Here is a 21,071-nt window from a genome sequence, read left to right as displayed (position 1 = left end):
GGCTGTGGGAAAGAGGGGAAGGACTAGGGGCGGGACCTCAGCGACGGTTGAGAGGGTGTGGCCTCAGGCTGAGGCTTCATGAACGAGGAGGCGTGGCCAGGAGAGGGGGCGGGGCTTCATGTAAGGGGGCGGGGCCAGCAGGGGTGCAGTGGGGTGGCCCCAGGTTGGGAGCAGGCTGAGGGCTGGGCAGCAGCCACCCCACTGCCCAGGCAGCGCTGGCAGGTCAGGCCAGGCCATAGAACAGACTGGGTCAGGCCAAGGGTCCATCCAGCCCAGCGTCCTGGCGTCCGACAGCGGCCAGGGCCAGGTGCCCCAGAGGGACTGAACAGAGCAGGGAATCGTCAAGTGACCCATCCCCTGTCGCCCATTCCCAGCTTCTGGCAAACAGAGGCCAGAGACACCATCCCTGCCCAGCCTGGCTAATAGCCATGGATGGGCCTATCCTCCACGAACTTAGAGTCTAGTTCTTTTTTGAACCCTGTTATAGTGTTGGCCTTCACAACATCCTCTGGCAAAGAGTTACACAGACTGATTGTGCGTTGTGTGAAGAAATACTTCCTTTTGTGTTTTAAACCTGCTGCCTATTAACGGGGCAGCAAGGCTACAACTCCTCACAGGAACAGAAAGGTGGGGCCGTTTTTAATGTGGGGACTCCCGGCAGCATGGCTGCATTGGGCCCAGGTGTGTCCTGGGCTGGGGTCAGTACAGTCAGGGCATGGAGGGTAACATTTACCCTTCTGTCATTCAGGGAATTTGGTGTTTAGCTTAGGGCAATAACTCACTTCTGTGTTTTAACCACTGCACTACTGCCTCAGAGGAGTGTGTGGGCAGCAGAGCAGGGACAGTAAGTGCTCAGGCATCACAGTAACACCAGGAGTAGGGTTGCCAACTTTCTAATCACACAAAACTGAACACCCCTGTCCCGCCTCTTCCCCGAGGCCCCACCCCTGCCCCGCCTCTTCTCTGAGGTCCCACCCCCACTCTCTCCATCCCCCCTCCCTCCGTCACTCGCTCTCCCCCACCCTCACTCACTTTCACCGGGTTGGGGCAGGGGGTTGGGATGCGGGAGGGGGGTGAGGGCTCTGGGTTGGGGCCGGGAATGAGGGGTTTGGGGTGCAGGAGAGGGCTCTGGGCTGGGGCAGAGGGGTGGGCGGAGTATGGGCTCTGGGCTGGGGTTGCAGGCTCCAGGTGTGGCCAGAAATGAGGGGTTCTGGGTGTGGCAGGAGACTCTAGCCTGGGGCAGGGGATTGGGGTGCAGGAGAGTGTTCGGGGTGTGGGGTCCCAGCGGTGCTTCCCATGGCTCTGAGGAAGCAGCCGCCAGGTCCCTGCATCCCCTAGACGCATGGGCGGCCAGGGAGGCTCCGTGCACCCACAGGCACTGCCCCCGCAACTCCCACTGATTACGGTTCCCAGCCAATGGGAAATGCGGAGCCAGCCCTTGGGGCGGGGGGGCAGCACGCGGACCCTCCCTGGCCACCCATGCATCTAGGGGCTGCAGGGACCTGGCAACCACTTCCGGGAGCCGCATGGAGCTAGGGCAGGCAGGGAGCCTGCATTAGCCCCAAACCCCCCCTTGCGCCACCGAGCAGACTTTTAACGGCCCGATCGGCAGCGCCAACCTTGAGCCCCCAGCAGGTCCCTTTTGGACCAGGCGTTCCAGTCAAAAACCGGACACCTGGCACCCCTAACCAGGAGGGAGGTGGTGATTCAGCCGCCTTTACACGTAGCAAGATGATGAGGATAACTGCCTGCCAAGGAAGAAGAAAAATGGGCTGTAACACATGCCCACCTTCTAAGGTGCGGTGGGAAGGGCAGTTTTTTCATGCTCGTGACATGGCTTGAGCTCTTCCAGAGGAAGGCAAAGGGGTGTTAATGAAGTCTTATTGCACTTGCAGAGACTGGTGTGCTGACCTTTTATGACTGATCATGACTAACATCTACTTATTTGAAACTTCGGTGCTGCCCAAAGCCAGGGCAATGTACAACAGCCTGCATCTGGGGACTGTGCTTTAACTCCTGATGCATGGCACCAGCTTTGTCCTGGCACTCCCTACCCTCTGCTGTTTTGCCTATTACCACAGCCTCTGTGGATCCTTGGGAAAGCCACGTCCTTCAGTCACTTGTGTCAGCCATAAACATTTGCATCATGTTTTATGTTCTTTCTTTCAAGCCATAGCTATTACCTGGATGGGTCCCAGCAATGATCCCTAGGCAACCTTCCGTGGTGCCTCAGACCACTGCCCCACCCAGCTTTCCTCTCAGGTTACCTTAGTGCTTCTTGGCTTTGCTCACCAGGTTATTTTATCTTCAGGGAATTCTATCAAAGAGATCTATTGAGACTGCTTTCTCACAGACTCATAGACCTTGTCAGAAGGGACCATTGTGATCATCTAGTGCAGTGGTCACTAACTGGTCAATCCTAGAGGATCTCCCAGTCGATCGCGATCTCCAGTGGTAGTGGTGTGGCTGCCGCTAAGGCTACCCCGGCTACACACCACTCCAGGAAACGACCACTGCAGCCCCGGGGCTCCGGGGGCAAGGGTCTCCCTCCACGCACACTACTCCTGCCTGCAAGCACCGCCCCCGCAGCTCCCATTGGCCAGGAGAGCTGCGAGGGCGGTACTTGCAGAGAGAGGCAGTGTGCCCCCCGTCCTTCCCACCCCAGGGGCCGCAGAGGCGCGTTGGCCCCTTCCAGGAGCAGTGTGGAGGCAGTGTAGGCAGGGAGCCTGCCTTAGCCTCACTGCTCCCGCTGCCAACCGGCTGTGGGGAGGTTCCAGACTTGACACTACACAGTACACTTTGTAGTGGTTACACAGTAATGTGGTTGCAGATAGGGCTTAAAGCAAAACTGGGATTGTTTTAAGTGTGATTTTGTACTTAGAATTGGCTTGCTTAAAACTAAAATTAGAGAATTCCCAAGGGCAGCCAGTCAGTTGTGAACTATACACAGACCCAACTGTCTGGCATATACACACCTGCTACTAGGCCTGAGCAGCTCCTAAAGCAAAAGAGCAGAGAGGAGGGAATTTACTGTAGGGTTAACTTTAACCTCTCTTCTCCCCGTTGCCCTAGGAGCCATTAGCAGTTCTAACCTTTCTACCTTTCCTTTAGGCTCTGAGCGATTTATTGAACAGAGGGCCTGGAGCTGAAGCTGTGTCAGGGTGGTGGCTGCTCATTACCTGGAGTGCTAATATTGGCATTATACATAAATCCATCGCTGTCTGAGAATACAGCATGGACCTGTCCAAGACTAAGGCGCCCTCTGCACTGAAACCAGCTTGAGTAATAGGGTTCATCGTCATCCCGATACTGCACAGTGTGAGCACAAGCTCAGCTATTCACATGAAGATATCATGTATTTCTGTTGAGAAACTATATGAAGCACAGCAACTTCTGAGCTCACCCGCCTCCTGCATCTTTGCTCTTGATGAAGCAAGGAAGCCTATGAGCGAGACAAGCAGTAAAGACATTAGCAAGAAAATGTTCATAGTCCATCATGTTCCTCTGTTGGTCAGTTTCAAACTCCTGGCTGTGGATGACCAGGCATAATCACCATCCCTGCCAAGAGAAAACATACTGCCACTTTACACCAGCTGCTGACCACCTATGCATCAGATTTCTCCATGTGCATGCAACAGTTTAGCAGGGAAGTGTAACCCTGAGAATGTAAGACAAGAATGTATTTCAATGTTGGCTTGATTATGTAGAGCATTTTTCAGACCAAACTTGTCCCCCTCTACTTATATCCCTTTTAACCAAGTCAGTCTCTCTTCACAGTACAATCAGTAACTGTGTGTAACAATTAGGAGCCCAAGTATTCTATTACCTGTTCCCTACACCTGTGTAACTCAACCTTTTCAATCAGATTTTCCAAAAAAAAAAAAAAAAAAAAAGTTTTATTCCAAGTTTGAAAGCATTAGGATTGTATCAGTGTAGATATAAAAGAAAGCTCTCTAGGAAACTGTCCTTAAAGGAGTCAACAATTTTTAACTGTGGGTCTTTTTTCTTTGGAAGTTTAAGAGTAGCAATGATATATTACTATCATTTTTTGGCTTTTGATTTACTATATATAGACTTGACAGTAACAGGAAGTTTTGTACTTAAGACTGAAGCAGTTGAGAGACGGTCCGTTAAAAAAATCCTAAAAGGAAGTGAGTTTTTCACTATGATTTGACTTTTTTTAATACAATTAGTCATTACTTTGAAACCGATAATTGCTCCTTAGAAAGTTGCAACCTGCCATTTGCTGGTTAAAGATAATGGTTTGGGGGAATATGATATATTAAAAAAATACATTAAAAAACTAATAATACACAATTGATATGTTGTGCAAATGAATATTTTGTGCAGCCACATATGCTATCTTACTAAAATCATTAGGCCAAATTCACCACTGGCATAAACTGGTACAGCGCCACTGAAATTGATAAATGGTGAATTTGGCCTCTTATGGTTTAGTGCAGTGGTTCTCAACCTATTTACCATTGTGAGCTGCATATGCAGCTCTCTGTGTGTTATGTGGGCCACATCCACACTATATACTACCTGTAAGGCCCTGAGGATGTCACATGGGCTGCAGCTGTGTGCTGATTGGGCCGCAAGCAGCCCATGGGTTGAGAACCACTGGTTTAGTGGAACTAGATAGGTGAGGGGGAAGGTTTTTCCTCCTAACTGTTGGAGATTGATGGAGACACAGGTGTAAAAGACCAGGAATTCCTCAAACTAAAAAGAGAGAAAAGGAAATGGTATCTAGGAGGGGAAGTACGTAAGACAGAGCGCTTTGACCCCCAAAACCGGGAAGCCAAGTGACAGACCACAGGCTGCAGCTCTATCCAGAGAGGAGGAAGTGGAACAAACACTCATTGTAGCTATTGTTAACAGGATTATAGCATCAAAATATAATTAAAGATAAAGTTGCTGCTCTACAATATGGTGGAATACGATGTTTAAAAGGGAATTTGCAAAGCTAAACAACAATTCATCAGTACTGTAATTTCATCTCAGTATTTTCATTGACCCAATAGTCTTAGTTAGCACTGAACCATCTCACATTATGCTGGCTATCAGTCACTGGCCTCATAACAAATAGCAAACATCTTAAGCAAATGAGCTGATCTACCTAGGTCTGGATAATAGTATTTTCACAGTCTCTTCATCTAGGTATAGAATTGTTCAATTTCTTCTCATTCACCTGTTTGCGTGAGCGCTAAACAAACCCTAAGCAAGGCTCTTCCCTGCAGTCTACTGATCAGTTTATGCAATGTTAGCTAGAGACCTGGGCATTCTTGTTCTGTGGCTCATTTCTCACTCTGCTTCATGCTTTTAAAGGGATGGGATTTAATTAAAATGAACAGACCAAACACCCCGACCAGCCAACAGGGAAACAGGCTGAAAGGCAGGCTGGGAAAGTGCACTAAGATGACTATTGTTATTTTAAATAAAAGGAACTTTAAAATTGAGGTTTTAATGCAAGTTAAATAATTAAAATACAGTATAAAATGTCAGTGCTCTGTGTCTTATAAAACTTATTTAGAAATTCAATATTCTTTACAACTTAATACATTGATAACTGGTTCTACATGTCTGATCTGTATTTAATATCATAGATTGTACTCTGAATAAAATACTGTAACGTTCTGAAGGTGCTACGCTCGGTACAAAAGTATTTTTACAGTAACTTAATAGCTTCATCTAAAAAACAGATTAGCTGCATCTAGAATTCATGGGGAGTTGCCGTCTCTCAATAGGAACTGCTCGATGAACTGCCGAGCCTTCCTCTTCTCGGTTACATCAGGCGTAGGATGTTGGGGAGGAGGTCGCAGCAACAAGCCACCAAATATACTAGCTGCATGAAAGACACAATACAAGCCAGTCAATAGCCAGATGTCAATGATAATTCCTCCCAAAAGAAAACTGGGGAGCACTTGGATTCCACTTGGGGATGGGTGGGAGAGGAGGAGGAGCGGGTAGTGCAAAGTTGGCCATCACAATTTTTCCTTTTTTCGGCAGCACTTTCTAATGTTCTTCATGCCAATAGAGGGTGTTTTTTGGTGTGACAATGCCTTATTTTCTGCTTTTCTGGCCGAAGTCTGATTCCTGCCAGGTTACATACCAGGCACCAGAAATAGCAAACAGCAAAGGCCCACTAATGCAGTCATTTCAGAGAAACACATGGCTTGTTATATGAACTACTACAAGTCCCCACCGAGCAGACTGGTCACTTTGTTCACCTTACCGAGAATATTCACATCCAAGTGGTTTTTCCCTGAATTTTTCAGTAGTTCCCGTAAAAACGCCATCAGATAGTTAAACACATTTTTATGGCACATGGGCAGCATGGAGACAACCTGGAAAGAAAGTAAGAACTTTACTGTGAAAAACCACCAAGAGAATGGCTAGAAGCTCAAAGCATCAATACAATTACATAAGCCTTAATGATACATAATAAAAACCAGGAGCCCCAGTGATAGGTACCTTCTCGAGCCATGAGACTAAGCTCGTTGGGGTTTGAGCCCGTTATCTGCATGGCACAGAACACTCAAACTCCATGTTCATTTAAGGCATTATGTTAACCCTCTGCATCAGTGCCTGCATTACCTGATTGCTCAATGTGTAACTGTTGGCACAATGCAAGCAGTTGTTGTAAAGGCTGTAGCAGATAACAGGCTCTGGCAGGCTTTCCAGGAACAGCAGCAGGGCCTCAGCTACTGAATGGTTGCTGCCGACTGACCCGATGGCGGTTAAAGAAAAGGTAGTGAAGTGATCTGGTTTGTTAGCATCTCTGCTGAACCTTTAATCATTGGTGAGGTCTCACCACAACTTCCAAACATGTTCATAGCTGGTAGATAGAGCCCTGCGCAGATACAAAAATGTGTATCCGCATCCGATCCACAAAAATTGTCTGTGGATATCCACGGAGTTGCAGGGCTCTACTTACCGTGGCTGGGCTGAGGCTCCAAAGCACCCCCCAGCCAGAGCCTGGTCGGGGAGAGCCGCATGGGCTGCTGGGGGGAGCCTGCGCGAAGTCGCGGACCCTCCACCTGCCCTGGGCGGAAGGCCTGGGAGTCAGGGACACAGGCCATGGGCTGCTCAGGCCCCTGCCCAGGGCAGGTGGAGGGACCCAGGCTCCCCACAGCTGCCAGCGCGGCTCTCCGGCTCTGGCAAGGGGGGCGGCTCAGAGCCACAGCCCAACCATGGTAAGAGCCAGGTGAGCAGCTGTGGCAGCCACGGCGGACCCTCCACCTGCCTTGGGCGGGGAACCCGAGCAGCCCCCGGCCTGTGTTCTTGACCCCCAGGTCTCCTTCCCAGGGCAGGTGGAGGGTCTCTGCTGCTGTTCCTCACAGCTGCCTGCCCGGCTCTTACTGTCAGAGCCCTGTGCGGATACAAAATTTGTATCTGCATCCGCGCTATCATCTGCAAAAATGGTCCACGGCTATAAAGCGGATACCCGCGGATTTTCAGGGCTCTACTGGTAGAGTTTGTACTATCCTGAGTGATTCCACATAGCAAACAAATGACAGGTATAAATGGCCCCAGAACCAGGCACTATTCTATTCTACACATGTTCTTACACCACGCTAGTCTCTCTAGGATCTGAACACCTTCCAGAAGTATATTAAGCGACATGACTAACTTCTGTCATGTGTTTGTTCTCTCCTCCTTTCCCCAGGGGAAGACGTGTGCAGTGGAGTGTTTTGGATAATCTATATTTTATATATACACATATTGCTATATGTTTATGTTAGAGGAGACAAGGTCAAAGAAGCATGCCTTGCACTTTGAGCAAGGTGGGAAGGTTTGGGATGGGCCTTAATTCCTGAAGGAATTCACTCCAGTATTGGGGTGGCCCCAAGTAAGCTTGGTCATCCTGCACTGACCATCGGTCCATTTAGCAAAGACCTGGCAGACACATTGTGACTTGATGTAATCAGTGCTAAAGAAACACATCTCAGTTAACAGAGTTCAAGGGACAAGACAATGTAATGGAGCAGCCAGGGCTGCTTGAGGCTCCAAGTGTAAAGTGGTTCCAAGCACAAGATACACAAATCAGCCTCACTGAACATTAGTTCCAAAGGATACGGAGTGTATCGAGCATTGCCGTATCCAAGCAGTCTCGGATCTGCTCAAATTCAGATCTTAGGCCTGGCTGCTGAAACAGGTCTTCCTGCAACAGAAAAATCGCAGGTGTTAGAGTCACAGAGTGGGAAATAAACAGAATAATCTGTTACAATGCTATTTACTGTAACTACGTGTGACCCACACTTTACCCAGAGACCCCACAATAGGTGTACAAGGTGCCATGAAAGTCTCTTCAGACTGGTACATATCAGTAGGCACCACATTGTCAACCGTTCTAGCCCAGGTTACTGTATTGCAGTACGAAACAAAGCAAAGGAAAACAGCTGCTGACATACATTACTTGGATCTTTACACAAAGCCAGTCTCCTTCACGCTCAGTGCATTCAAGGGGCTCGTGCCTCTTGTCACACGAGTCTCCTTTATATCTCCTTATACTTGCGAGAAGGGACTCTTCCCACTTCTGGCTAACGTCCACGCTGCTAGCATCAACAAAATTTGATGTTCATTTCCATGATGTTCTTCAAAACTCAGCTAAGTGTCCGGCAGAACAGAGGGTGGTTTCTCAAATGCAGACATTGCCTACCTGCTGGGAAGCATTGCGGTACAGATGATCCACCATCATCCACAGCTCTTTGGGGATGTCCAGGGGCTTCTCATCCCGAAAAATGTCATCACTCATCTGTAGCGGCAGCAGGGTCTGCAAAGGAGCAAGCCAGACTCTTATTTAACTCTGCAAAGCACTGAGAGTGAGAGACAGGGGTGTCAGAGTTAAGGAACATTACAGAGTAGGGCAGCCTCACCCACTGGTCTGAGTATAGACTAATACAGCACACACACAGTACCCCCACCTGAACGGATGGCAAACTGCTTCACATACATACACATACACACAAAAGACACACATTTCCAGTATGGCGCCACCTAAATGAAATAACAAATGGGCACCAAATGCACATCAGTCAGGAGAAGGCCACAGACACTGAGGTAGATCTCTAGTCATAGGAAAAGTGCCATGGGATCTTTAACACCAGGCAGAGCAGATAGAATCTCATTTTTTAACATTCTGCATGGAACTCAGTTAGCTCAAAGAGCCCAGGTGCACTGCATCAGAGAACAGAAGTTGCATCAACCAAGCCAACCCCTTCTGGGATTAAGGGAACAGGTGGTGTCAACGTGATTATTGGAGATAAACCCCATAATAGTAATAAAAGGAAATTGGGAGAATGCCTATTAACACTATGAGACAAGGGAGCAGCTTGAGGTTTAATAGCCTGGCACTGAGTGAGGGTTCTACTGGGCTTGGAAAGGCAAGCTTCCCAAAGATCTTCTGCTCCCTCATTAACCTACCAGTTCTCGAATGGACTCTGCTGACATGTCCCGGATAGGTTCTCTCATGTAACACAGTGTCTGGATCGGAGACCCAAAGCAGCTGGGCAGGTAATTTCCCATCACAGACAGGAAATAATCCTTCCCCCTGTCAAGGTGCAAAATCAGAATGTCTTCGAGTTTCTCCTCCCCGGAGTTCAAACGTGTAGCTGTTGATTTATTAACAAACAGTTCCAATTCGATAGTAATTTCAGAATCTGCAGGAAGAAAATAAACATATGCTCAGTAAATACCGTCATGAAACAAAGGAGTCCTATCAAATGGCAGATTAATACAGGGGCCATGACAGACTCCTAACAGAAACAAGCCAGATACTGGTTTATGAATATGGGATGAATAGTTAGAAGCAGAATCTTCTGGAAGAGTCAGTCACCTGGTAACAGGAAGCCCTTACTGGGGTTTGCAATCAGCCACTCTTTGCAGTAGTGGTCTTCATCCAGTTTGTTGATGAATTCAAATTGGCAAGGCACTTGTCCATTACGGATAGTAAAGGTCTCCACCTGCAGCTGCATGTACTTCACATCCTTGAAGAAGAACTAGGAACAAATATTGCCAGTGTCATCTCTTGCTTCTCCATCACCGCTCACTGCCGGCAACTTCCTCAAAGAGAAGGGAAAGGTCTTCCCCTAGAACATCCATGTGCCTCAGCTACTTAATCATTAGTTAATGAGATATCTGCCATGCCTGAACATTAAACACCCAGCTCCTGACATTAACTGTGACCTGCCCAGGCTGTATGTTTCCTAGGAACCTAGGTCATCTGTGCCAATCAGCCTTGTGGGACAAATTCATTGCTGGTGTAACTCCACTGAAGCTAGAGCTACACAGGGGACCCTAAATGCTCCATTTGCATAGATTTTCTGGTATCCAGCACTCCAAGCAGAGACATTCACGCAGTGACCTTCTCCAGAGGTCTCACTAGTTCAGAGTTTATTAGGTTTTATGTTTTTAAGAACAAGTTAAAGTGAGGGATACAGTTATTCCCTCTGTGCCCCAGTTGGGTAGTGCAGGGTGGCAGTGACTGTTTGGGTTTTTGAATGGAAAGTACCTGTTCCCAGCAGCTATGGAATATCTGTGCAAGCAGCAGAATTTTATAATTCCCTAAACAAAATAGTGAGCATTCTACTTTGCACTCACTGGTACCAACTGCTTTACATCCTGGATCCCAGAGCCTTTTAGCAGGCCTGAGTCAGGACTCTCATTCACGGAGGGGCAAAGGGAGGCTGAACAGGATAGTGACTTGCTTTGGGCCTCACCATGACTCTGCGACAAACCCAGGATTAGAACTATGGAGCTCCTGATCGCCAGTTCCATGCTTATTCCTCTATTTATTAAACTTCCCAGGAACAGACCCTACAAGTCCTGACTCGCAGCCCCCGGTGCTAACAATTACACTGGACTACCTCTTGGTTCTAGGATTCATTTCTCCCTGGAGCTGTTGGCCCTGGGAGGGGAAGTATGGGAACATGTCCTACCTCCCTCTGGGAAAGGATCACCGACGGGATGCTGGCATTCTCCATTTTATCCAATGAGCGCACTATTTCCTCAAAGGCTTTTCGGTAGAGCTCCTCATTCACAACCTTCACCTGAAAGGGGGAGACACCTCACCAATGGGCATTTACTGTCTCTCTGCAGGAGAATTGTAACAGTCTGAAACATATGGAGCAACCTGATTTTAAAGAAGGCTGGAATACAGAAGCGCAGGTAAAACACATGGAAAATTACTGCAGATTTATTACCAAAAGCAAGTTAAAATGGAACCAGTTTCCAGCCTTTACCAAAGAATGCATACAATGCAGGAAAGCGCGCCTTCGTGGTCTAATGTGAACAAAATGGGCCAGTGTCTCTGACCCAACATTTGCCCACTGCTGGGCAGGCTGCTCTATCTAGCAGATAAAATCAGCCAGCCTGCATTGGGATCGGCTTGTTAAAGTCTGGTAGCGAATTACACTCCTGTCTGCTGATGTAAATGCTGCAAGTTTCCAGGGAAATAGATAAAAAGGAGGAAACAAAGCATAAGGGGATATTCATGAACTACCACCTATTTCTGCTCATGGATGAGCTCACCTGCATCTTGCCAGGAGCAACAGGCTCATAGTCGCACCTTTGTTTTACTGAGAACAATGGTCCCATCTCAGGGCATTGTTATCAGGGCCAAGCTATAGGAAGCACAAACACAGAGCAATAGCTTATAAGGGAAGAGAAAGAATCAGTATGGCCGGCGCTGTGACTGCCTTAGGGAGAGGGTGAGCATTGTTACTACTATGAATAATGGTGCACCTACCCCAATGTCAAAAATGGAGCTCACTGGCTTATGATCACTGGTTTTCAAATCCATGTGGCTGCGATAGCTCAGCTGAGAAATATTCTTCCCTTTCCAGAGGATCCGATCACACCATGCTGGGGCACGACACTTCTCACTAAAACAGGAAGCCACAATTAAAGCTTCCCCAGAAGACAGTCTAGGGCAGGGGTCCCCAACACGGTGCCCGTGGGCGCCATGGCGCCCGCCGGGGCATCTAAGTGCGCCCGCGTACTGGCCAGACGAGCATCTGCTGAAATGCCGCCAACAAGCAGCAATGTCAATAGGCGTTGCCGCCGAAATGCTGCCTATTTTTGGCAGCATTTCGGCGGCGATGCCTCTGGATGCCGCTGCTTGTCACGGTCCTCCATGGCTCGTCGTCTGGCGCCCGCCAGACAAAAAAGGTGGGGACCACTGGTCTAGGGGGAGTAACAGTGCAAGGCAGAGTAGAACTTTGCCAGGAACAGGCATCTCTCCACTGGCCGAGATTTAGCTAGTGCTCTACCAGGACCTGCAGCTTGTTTCCAACACAATCTCAGTGCAAAGCTGCAGAGGGTGGGTGTGTCTGTCTATGTATTTCTGTACCATCAGTCACCTTTGTTTTTGTTAAGGGGAGCAAGTTTTTCCCCCCACGACACTATACGGGAAGCAGCATTTAGAGACTATCTTGAATTGCTTCAGACTGGAGGGACTTTGGAAAAAGCAAGAAAGCTCCCAGTTTTAAAATTAAAATTTCCTTTTAAAATTTCTCCTTTAACACCGTTGAGCAGAATCAAACATTCTGATTCTTGCAGCCAGAATCTACAATCCAGCCAGAACGGCATGGTACAGAATGGCTGGGCAATACATGAAGAACATATGCATCCAGCAGTCTTTTGGGGGATGCACGTAGGTATCTGCAGTAAGAAAGCACTCTTTGTGACAAGTCAAGCCAAGCCAGGCAGGATTCTACTGGGCATCAGCAAATAAAAGATCTCCAAAAATTCTGTTTGAAAAGGAAGAAAGTGATACATTGGAAGAAGCTTCAAAACTAAGGAGATCAAAGTGTTTATTCCTGGTGGCGGTAGGAAAAATCCAGCAAACATCAGAGTCAGAGCAGAGGGGGCAGCACAAGTGCCCACAAACCTAGTGATGGGATTCCCAGTCTTCCAAAACGTGTCCAAGGATTTACCTTGGCATTGGACTCAAAGAAACAGTTACTCTCCTGTACAGTAACTGGTTCTTCAAGATTGTACACGCACATTCCTCTTCACGGTGTTTGCATGCCCAGAGCACTCCAGCCAGAGACTTTTGGTCAGCAGTACCCATTGGGATGATGCACATACCTTGCGTATCCTTGAATCTTCAAAAGAATGCATGAAGGGTAGGGTGGGGCGGCCCACCCATTCCTTTGCACCGGAATCTTGCTGTTATCTGAAGTAGCAGGGATCAAAGGCAGGGTCATGGAATATATATTTGAAGAGCATACCTCGAAAAACCACAGCTACTGTACAGGTAAGTAATTGTTCCTTCTTCACGTGCTTATGCCCATGTATATTCCATTTTAGCTAATACCTAAGCAATGCCCCTTTGGCGGTGGAGACTCAGTCAACTGAAACAGCCACAGACTCTCTTTCCAAAGTTTGCATCAGCTCTGGATGCTTTGATGATGGCATAACTGTGAGCAAACGCATGTACAGAGGACCATGCAGCGGCTCTGCAAGCATCCATGATTGGAACCTTTCTCAGGAAAGCCTCTGAGGTAGCCGAAGCCCTGGTAGAATGTGCAGTAATTCTTGCTGGAGATGTCACATTTGCTAAATCATAACAAGTCCTGATGCATGAGAAGATCTTTGTGCTGAAAGAGCTAGTCCTCACATCCGTTCAGTGTGAGCCACAAAGACTCAGACAGGAGCTACACAGCTTTGTTCTGTCAATATAAAATGAGAGTGCTCTGCAAATGTCCAATGCATGTAACCTCTTCTCCTCCTCATGAGCGGGCAGTTTCAGAGAGAATATCAATAGATTTATTATTTGATTTAAATGAAAATCCGACACCACTTCTGATAGCAATTTCAGATGAGGCCTTCATGAAACTTTATCTTTATAGAAAACCATACAGGGAGGTCCTGCCATCAGAGCCTGCAGCTCCTCTCCTCTCCGACGTTATTGAGGCTAAGAAAGCTGTCTTAATTGGCAAGAGAAAGAGAGAGCAAGAGGCTACGCGGAGAACAGTAAGCTGTGAGGCATGACCGCAAGCTCCAACTGGTAGCTATAGGCAGACAAAAGGAACTGCGAGATGATGGGGAGGCCCCTAATCTTTATACCCTCAGCTGTAAGCACCAGTAGTAATGGGTATCGCTGACCAAAAGTCTCCAGCCCAAGTGTGCTGGACACGCACACACCAAAAGTGGAATATAAATCTGTACAAGCATTTGAAAAAAAAAATCAGAAATTCTTTAACTTCCTTAGGTCTGTTAGATCTAAAAGCTCTTGTAGACTTGTTTTTACTGCCTTAAACAATACATACAGGAGCTAAGGGACATGAATGACATGATGGCTGAGGTTGTACACATGGCATACCTAGTGTCCCAGTCATCACAGCCAGTGTCATATTTGTAGGTTGGCTGGAAGGTAATCTTTCCCTCTGTAAAGCCATCAAAGACAGCCTTCGCGTCCATCTGCTTCTTCAACTAGTAGGGGAAAAAAGCCAAATAGATGAAAACTTACATTGTTTAAACAAGTCCTTCTGGAGTCCCGAGTGGGGAAAAGGGCACCATATTCTGGGAAAGTGATAAACCTGTGTGCATGTATGTGCACAGATACACGTCTCCCATCTGCGCACACACGATCTAACATTTGTGCTGCCATTTCCAAAGGAAATCTCCATAGACACAGGAATGGAAATGGCAGATTTTTCTAATGTTAGAACTTTTGAAGTGTGATAATAGTATTTTAGGCAGAGTCCTACATTTCCTGGCCAGGAGGGACTATTACGACCATCTAGTCTGACCTCCTGCGTAACACAGGCCAGAGAGAATTTTCACCCACGGATTCCTGTATCAAGCCCACTGTGAAAATGCATATACACACACAAATGTCTTGTTGATTCAGGTCTCGTAGGCCTCACAGTAGCACTAGGAGATTAGCATTTCACTACTTATATTTTTTCTAGGTGGGAGACGGAACCCAGGTATTCATGGGCACAGTCACACCTACGCCCACCCTTCCTAGGAGGAGGAGCTGGGCACCCACATTAACCTTCAAGAGAACCACACTGGACAAGCAAATCAAGGGAAGTGTAACTGATTAGTTGCGTAGCTTTCACACTCCCCTAGGCAATACTACCTAACTCTCTGAGAAGCCCTTATATCCAATACCTCAGAGGGCTGACTTCCTCCTACCAGGCTGTGGTGCCCTGCCCCACAACCAGCTATTAAGGAGGTGGATGGATTGTGACCTGGTGTACGAAGTGCATGCTGAGGCCAACTGAGCCACGGGAGGGACTGCTGCTCCTGGCTCAAACTCTTATGTGCAGGGACAGCAGCCATTTCAGATCATTCCCTGGACATCAAACAAACCAACCCAAAAGCAGCTTCTAATGCATGTTGGTGATGCGAACCCCAAAAGCCAGGGTTAGCTATGCTGTCAGGGCCAGTGTGCAGGTGATTTTCAGAGCAAATGAGAGTTTCCTAAGCCTCCCACTAAAGAGGAATCATTTTCCTAGGAGCATAGGATGTGGGGCCCACCTCTCCTCTGGGAAGACACGTCTGTACCTGGTCATATTGATAAAGATCTTGAAACGCCTCCTTTTCAATGTGCATCTTCACCTTTTCCAACCCCAGTGGCTCTATCCTGTAGTTGAGGTCCCCGAGCCACAGGATGACACTGTAAGGACAGCACACAAGGGTGAAATCCCTGTTTGACAGAGTCAGCTACTGTAGTCTCTACAAGCAGCCAGAAGGGCTTCTCTGTCTCTCACAGGTGTGCCCCGCCTGCCGTGCCCCCATGCAGCATCCTGTATCTCACCCCGCTGACAGTGCTCAGAACCAGGCAGCCTCAGCCACATGTGAAGGGGAAGCCTGATGAAACCACACCTTCCTGAGCAAGGGAGGGTTGAGCAAGCCACAGACTGCTGCCCCAGGCACCTCTGCAGAAATTCAACTGCACCATATCATTAGTATGTGCAGCAATACACCAATGGCACAGAGCTCTCTGCACTGAGCTGTTTAGGAACCAGTTAATCCCAAGCACAGTTCTGTAGCATCTCCAGGCTAGCAGGGCTACCTTCGCGTCTAGCTCTGTCTGCAGACTGCAGGCATGCTTAATTACTAACACTGCCATGATACAAGCACAAAGGAAACTGAGCTCCTGAAGAAAACATGCCTCCGTATTACTGGGCAATTTGGCAAGGCACAGTGCACAGTAAATTAATGTGTCTGGAGCTTCCAAGAGCCAATCCGGCCCGTTAGCTTCATCCTCACTCCCTGGAATGGGGCATTTCATCAGGGACAAGCTTCCCAAGGTTCACTAGCATAAAGGAAAGAAGTTGGGAGCTAGGTCTGCCAGGCCACTATAGCAGGGACACAGCAACTGTACCTGCAGGCTTCCTGCCCAGCCAGTCCCACCACCCAACTCCCACCTTCCGGCTCCTGTTGAGCCAGGAGGCCGAGAAATCGGAATTTTAATCCCCTTTAACATTCCAATGCAATTTAGTTTATCTGTATTTAGAAAAGAGGCACGTGTGCATTTGATACTGTGAAGGACTGGGAGCCAGGTGGCCCAAATACTATTCCCAGCTCTTCCACTGACTCATTGTGTGACCTTGGACAAGTCACTGTTGTCCTGTGCCTCAGTTTCTCCCATTCGTAAAACGAGGGTAATGATTCCGACCTACCCTCATAAAGTGCTATCACATCTATGGAGGGAAAGCCCTACATGAATGCTAATTATTTATTGCAAGACAGACAATGCACTAGGCAAGATATTTACTTACAACTTACTTTTGGGATCGATCTAAAAGAGACAACAGCAGACAATAGCAGTCCTTAGTACTTTGATAATACTTTTAATCTTCCAACACTCTATAAAAAAAACTAAGCCTCACAACCCCCTGGGGAGGGAAGTATGTGTTCGCTCCATTTTACAAATGGGGAAAGCGAGACAGTGACAGGGAGCCGTTTTCAAAGCTAGGACTAGAATTGACAAGTTCCTGGCTCCATGGCCTGTGCTCAGACTACTCGACCACACCTCTCAAGCTCCTGCCAGGAAATTGCTTACAGCAGAAAGTGTAGCCAGCCACCCTGATACAGCCCATCACTTGTCCCATCAAAGAGGCCAAGCAGTGAACTGTAGTGATCCGATGGATGTAGACCTTGGAAACATACTCATGTTTGCTTATAGTAAGGGGTGGCAAGTTTGGATCTGACTGGCAGAACTGCATCCGAGAGCAGATGTCTTTGAAGTCCTGGTTCCTCCGCTCGTACTCCTCTGTATGAGCTGCGAGGTGAGAGTTCACAATGCACACGCTGGTGTTGTGGAACTTGAACCGTATAGCAACTCCACCTTTGTTACCCTAGTAGGCAGGAAGAGAGACTGGTTGTGAGTTTTCCTGGGACCGTAGGTGAACTAATGTCCACTACTGTTACCCCAGTTCAGGCAAGTCAAAGGATTTTGGCACAGTCAGTCTGGCTCCCGGGGAAAGAGAAAGGTTCAAAACCCTAAGCAGAATATACACAAACCTCAGAGAGTGAGCCAGCCCATGCCCTTCCATCACCATGGGAGGGACAGCAAGTATTCGCATAGTACATCATGCAAACAGCAGCAAGGCAGAGCAGGAGGGGGCACGGAATTCGATGTGCAATTCAGGACACGGCTCATATGACAGCAGATTAGACCATTAAGAGTAAGCTGGTTGGCTGCTTTGGCAAGTAATTAAAACTGTCAAGTAACAAACTGGTTCTTTCAACACAAACCATAAAGAATATTTTGTAAGATGACAAGGCAGCTTTGGGCCATGCTCAGAACTGCCATCACCATGCAGCATCTGGGGGATTACCGGAAGGTAGGTTCCAAGAGCAAAGAGGTGGTCCACATCATCTTCAAAAAACTCATGAAATCTACCCGAGGAGAACTGAACTCTGTTCTTCTGAGCAGATGCATACAACCCAGCCTGGTTTCCATGCCGATTTCAAACTCTCTTGAGAGTCAGCCCAGCACTACATGCAATCAGGCAGGTACCAAAGGCGAGATTCTGCGTCACTCTTGCATGCCCTGGGAGCACCCTGTGTCTCCCTGAGAGACAGATGCATCCGGGCCTCCTTTAGCTGCAGGAACAGTCATGGTGACTCAGGGCTAGGGGAACAGGCTACTCAGGGCCCTCCCAAAGACAACCTCCCACCACCTGCCCATGCATGCACTGTATTCCTACCATTATCCCCATGATTCCAGTTCCCACTGTCTCGGCTTCCACCTCGGAGATGTTCAGAGCATGGTCTGCCTTCACGTATAACAGCAGCATCATCCCAACAAGTCGTACAAGCTTCACCTGAAAGAGAAAGCCAAAGGCATTGCGATAGCCAGGACTGTTTCTCAGGGGAAAACCTTACCCCACCCTGTTGTGAGCTCGAAGTATAAACCACCAAAAATATTAATGCTCCAACACTGTTCTTCCAGGGAGCCACCCCCCTGACACATGGCACACACAGAGGTGCTCCAGCAGCACAACATGGGACAGGAGTAACTGGCCCTGCTCAGGGCAAGCGGCTCAATACCCCAATCACTGCTTGGGGGAGAGGCAGCCCCGAGAAGGTACATGCCTGGATCGGAGGTGAGAAGAAAAAGCCAAAGCAAGGATTTTAAGGCTCAGGTACCAAACCTCAAACAAAATTAAAGCAATAGTCCTACTACAGCACAATTCACTGCTTGGTGCTGCTGCTGAGCAGACCTCGGCAAGTGCCAAGATACTTTGTATCCGTTCATCTCAGCAGACCAGGGAGCTCAACTTGCCTGGTTGCTCCATTATGCCCCTCTCTAACCCACAGTGTGAGGCACAAATGTCCTTAGCTCTCACTACTAATGCTTATGGGAATGTTCTCAGGAGGGTGAGGCCATGTCTGGGAGCCTTGCATACAAGTACTATATACCATCCATGCGGAGCATTGCTGGCCTGGCAAAAACCTACAGGAGACAGACACACTGGAAACAAACCAGGGGAAAGCACACACGAGAAGATGCCTGACTGGAAACTGGTTTAAGTTTCAAAACTAACTTCACCCCCAAGCCACATGTACCTTTGCATATTTGGCGCCTGGGTGAAGACTATCAGTTACAGCTTTGAACCATTCTTCCTCCTTCGGTGTGTCATTGAAAAAGAAGGCTTCTTTACTCAGATCGAGCTCCTGGAAGCTGTATCAGAGGGAGGAACACATGGATGCACTCACTTCACTTGCTTTAACTCTCCCAGCCTTTTCTGCCGGGGAAGAGATAATTTATACTTTGTGCACTAAATGGGATTTTGGAACTGGAATTCTAATCCAGATATGTTGATTTTAGCAGTGCATTAAGTGCAAAAGTAAATTACCATTAGTATTAAAGTGACTTAGCCGCAGTGTGGCATAAAAGCAACTGAAGTACACTATGCCACTAGGGAGAACAAACACTTCTGGAATAAGAGCCAGTATAGATAATGCAAACGTCTTCGCTTTTAAACCCTTGTTTGCAAAGTTTTGGCTGGATAGCTACACAGACACATTCATCAGTAAGCTACCCAGAGATGTTTCTGGAAGGGCTAGCAGGAAAGAAATACGCACCCAACACAGTAAACATCCGGAGGCTCAACATCATGGCAAAGCCAAGGCAGGAGGCTCTCTTTGGGTGACTGGCCATTCACATTGTACGTTCCAATAAAAAACCTGCAAGAGACTTAGGTTCAACAAAATCCTAGAGCTGCAATCCAAGCCTGTGATAGCAACTTTCCTGCAGCATTTTATAGTGTGTATTTACTTTACAAAAGAACTACAAGCAGGGTTGTGTAGGAATAGTTTGGGACAATTTTTTCACTTGTTATTTTATTCAGGAAGGGCTTGTTTAAAAAGATTTGAATCAAAATAAAGTTTTCAATACTAAACATCATCTTTCATACAAACGGTCTCCCCAAAACCAGAAACCATTACAGAGATAAATAATAAACAGAAGCCAGGGAGAGACAAGAGTCCGAGGCAAAGGGAGATGCAGCATGTTCAGGTGAGTTCTGAAAAGAGACAAAGAATGAATAAGATGTACAAAAAAGGCTGTTTGCTTAAGCAGGGGCTGTTCATGTGACAGCATGCTCCTCTGCAACTGTGTAAATGGAGGAGAGATGCAGAAAGGCTGTTCCAGATGGCAGGGGCTAAAGTCTATTTTCCCAAAAAATTTCCCATTGCTGTGGATTTCAGGTGAAATTACAAATGTATGAGATTTACTTATTTTGCAATTATGCCTAAAATTGTACTCCCAGGGACAGTTGTTACCTGAAATTCTGGAGATAGGTATAGGAATCCTCTTTCAGTACTAGTTGAGATTTAACTATAGTATCTCTTAGCCCAAACTTCTGCACTGGTAAGATACAAGCCTCGTCTGAAACCATCCCGCTAGAGGATCGCACCATCTCACTGGTTACATCCATGTTGGATTTACTCTGTCTGAAAGCAGAAACAGAAAGCAAAACAAGACATTTATGCAGTGTGTGTGTCAGAGAGCAAAGCTCATCAAAACACCATTTAGATTTGAAAAAACAATCCCCATCCTGCAAAGGAGGGATGATTTCTACTACTGAAAACCTGTTTCACATAAGTCAGCCTGTTTAATCATCTCAGCGGCATGTGACCGAGCGAGGCTGAAATGAGTATTTCTCAAGAGGACTCAGATCTTTTGTACACAAGTGTTCTACCAGTTTAACTACAGGGATTTAAAAGCGGAGTTCATTAAATCAGTGCAGCCAAGGTCTACATCCTGTGTGTCTAGGTGAGGCCTCACTCACCCTCTTTCTGATGGAATTTAAATGGTGTGTCCCGCTTACTGGGGTGGGGAGCTGAAACTCTCCCCCCAGCTGCCTCCCTCCACCCAGCCCTCCCCACCTTAACAAGAGAATGGAAAGCTGTTCATCCCGTCAAGGCCAGTCCCTGCCCAGGACCCTCCCTGTGTGGGGGTGGGGAAGGAGGGAGTTTATTTAGTACTGTATGGTTTTCATATTATGTATTTAATAATGTTTTAGTGGATGGGATGTTATATTTTTGTTATAAAGCAGCAATCTGGGAGGGGGGGGTCAGAGAAGTGGGAATGCCCT

General features: G+C 47.5%; 1 protein-coding gene across 2 annotated transcripts in view; it reads right to left on the bottom strand.

The window, feature by feature from the left end:
- Positions 1-5,459: 5,459 nt before the first annotated feature.
- INPP5B (inositol polyphosphate-5-phosphatase B) overlaps positions 5,460-21,071 on the bottom strand; it is a 40,333-nt gene continuing 24,721 nt past the window's right edge. For both annotated transcript variants that reach the window (XM_065421636.1, XM_065421635.1), the window contains 16 exons: positions 20,257-20,427; positions 19,558-19,659; positions 19,039-19,153; positions 18,177-18,293; positions 17,134-17,321; positions 15,523-15,634; positions 14,330-14,439; positions 11,750-11,885; positions 10,941-11,051; positions 9,839-10,001; positions 9,427-9,662; positions 8,663-8,776; positions 8,080-8,164; positions 6,598-6,725; positions 6,236-6,347; positions 5,460-5,845 (listed from right to left, as the gene is read on the bottom strand). In XM_065421636.1, the coding sequence (XP_065277708.1) occupies positions 5,721-5,845; positions 6,236-6,347; positions 6,598-6,725; positions 8,080-8,164; positions 8,663-8,776; positions 9,427-9,662; positions 9,839-10,001; positions 10,941-11,051; positions 11,750-11,885; positions 14,330-14,439; positions 15,523-15,634; positions 17,134-17,321; positions 18,177-18,293; positions 19,039-19,153; positions 19,558-19,659; positions 20,257-20,427 (2,125 nt within the window). In that variant the 3' untranslated portion in view covers positions 5,460-5,720. The remainder of the gene's footprint in view (positions 5,846-6,235; positions 6,348-6,597; positions 6,726-8,079; positions 8,165-8,662; positions 8,777-9,426; positions 9,663-9,838; positions 10,002-10,940; positions 11,052-11,749; positions 11,886-14,329; positions 14,440-15,522; positions 15,635-17,133; positions 17,322-18,176; positions 18,294-19,038; positions 19,154-19,557; positions 19,660-20,256; positions 20,428-21,071) is intronic.

Source organism: Emys orbicularis, chromosome 23, assembly GCF_028017835.1.
Source record: "Emys orbicularis isolate rEmyOrb1 chromosome 23, rEmyOrb1.hap1, whole genome shotgun sequence".
NCBI classification, from domain to species: domain Eukaryota; kingdom Metazoa; phylum Chordata; order Testudines; family Emydidae; genus Emys; species Emys orbicularis.
The sequence above is the reverse complement of the archived record's forward strand: the minus strand, read 5'-3'. Positions and strand labels throughout refer to the sequence as shown.